A 1,547-nucleotide genomic window follows, 5' to 3' on the forward strand; every position below is an offset into this window, starting at 1 on the left:
TTAGCAAGACCAAGAGCAAGTCTAGGCTGGACAGGTGAATAGGATATGTATGGCTTTCTCTCCATGGTTGAGGACGATTTAAGGTGGGGTATTAACGGTGCCAAGCTGACTGCAATTGTGAGATCCAGAATTGTTGGGTTTGAGTTCTAGCTCTACTATGTATAATTTTTGTGACTTAAATTTATAATAAATTTATAATAAATACAATTCATAGAAAAATATCAATTTCTCTGAAACTCAGTATCCTCATTTTTAAAACGAATATCATGATGCTGTTCTGTGTTGTCAATAGAATTAAACGAGATTATGTAAAGTCCTTTGTGTTTAGCAACAGACTTTATGAATGAAAGTTATATTTCACTTGTTATACAGTAAAGGTGAAAGGCCTTTTTAGGTTATATGTGGCCATTCCATTCCAATAAAACTATTGTAAAATAATTATGAATTTTATATATTTCTATTACAAGGTGAGAAAGTGGCACGAGAGGCTGATTCCTTTTCTAAAGTAACCAGAAACTAGTTTCCAAATTTTGAAGACCCGCACTTCTCTTACCGTTTACTCGCTAAATCAGGACGACATAATGACAATTTTTTTTTTTTTTTTTTTGAGTTTAAACACTTTAATAGCAAGTGCTGACAGTGGCAGGCCTCCCTCACCTATGGGTAATTTGGGGGACTAGATGAAGCTGTTGATGAGGTCTCACCAGGCTCTGGGACTCAGGAGTCACCACTACTTCCTGAATGGGGGCATCCCATCAATCTGAGGGTTGGTGTCATCCTCAAAGATGTGGCTGAGGTGGTTGCTGTCCATTACCGTCTGCACATGTTCTGGGGTGATGAGCGTCTTTCGGTGGTTGTAGGCCTCCTTGCCCGCCAGGTCCAGGATGTTGGCCGTCAGGTACTCCATAACGCCAGCGAGGAAAACAGGTGTGCTCCAGCTCAGGCGCTGGAAATAGCGATCTTCTCTATCTTCTCGCAGGAGGCGGTCCACGCGGCTAACCGGGAACTGCAGCTCGGCTCTTGTGGAGCGGGAGAGGGAGTGCTTCTTAGGCCTATGAGAGTGTTGGCGTCTTCTTTTCCCAGACATTGTGTTTTTGGGTGTTGCCCAGATCGGCCCAGCTGGATTGTCCGGCTCGGCTGGGCCTCTCAAGATACCAGTGCTTATCCCTGCTCACTGTATCCCTGTGGTCCAGCCTCTCATTGGTCAAGGAGATGCCTTTGTGACAGCTCAGACTTTGTGATGTCATTGGTGACCACTCGGCCCTGATCAGAACTGGCCTAGACATGTCTGTGATGTGAACCTGATCTCCCTGCTAACCTATTTGTTTCCTCTATCACATTGTAATAAAACCATATTTGCTTCCATTTGCACATTTAAATATCCCTTTTATTATTAAAATTTTTAACTTAAAAAAAAGTGTATCACTCATATTCTTCCCTCTTTTTTTAAAAAATTAGTTTCAGGTGTATAAAACAACATAATGATTAGACATTTACACCCCTCACAGAGTGATAACCACAGTCTTCTACCCATCTGACATCATATA

The 1,547-nt window shown here is 41.9% G+C and overlaps 1 protein-coding gene across 1 annotated transcript; it reads right to left on the minus strand.

The window, feature by feature from the left end:
- Positions 1 to 730: 730 nt before the first annotated feature.
- Positions 731 to 1,087, minus strand: LOC109455481 (histone H2A-Bbd type 1). Its single transcript, XM_019747065.2, has one exon. It carries the CDS (start codon positions 1,085 to 1,087, stop codon positions 731 to 733), a length of 357 nt encoding a protein of 118 aa, XP_019602624.2.
- Positions 1,088 to 1,547: the final 460 nt, after the last annotated feature.

Source organism: Rhinolophus sinicus, linkage group LG03 (genome assembly GCF_036562045.2).
Source record: "Rhinolophus sinicus isolate RSC01 linkage group LG03, ASM3656204v1, whole genome shotgun sequence".
NCBI classification, from domain to species: Eukaryota; Metazoa; Chordata; class Mammalia; order Chiroptera; family Rhinolophidae; genus Rhinolophus; species Rhinolophus sinicus.

What these genes read in the sequence shown, in the direction of transcription:
- LOC109455481 (XM_019747065.2), bottom strand. Translation starts at nt 1,087, where the DNA reads ATGTCTGGGAAAAGAAGACGCCAACACTCTCATAGGCCTAAGAAGCAC.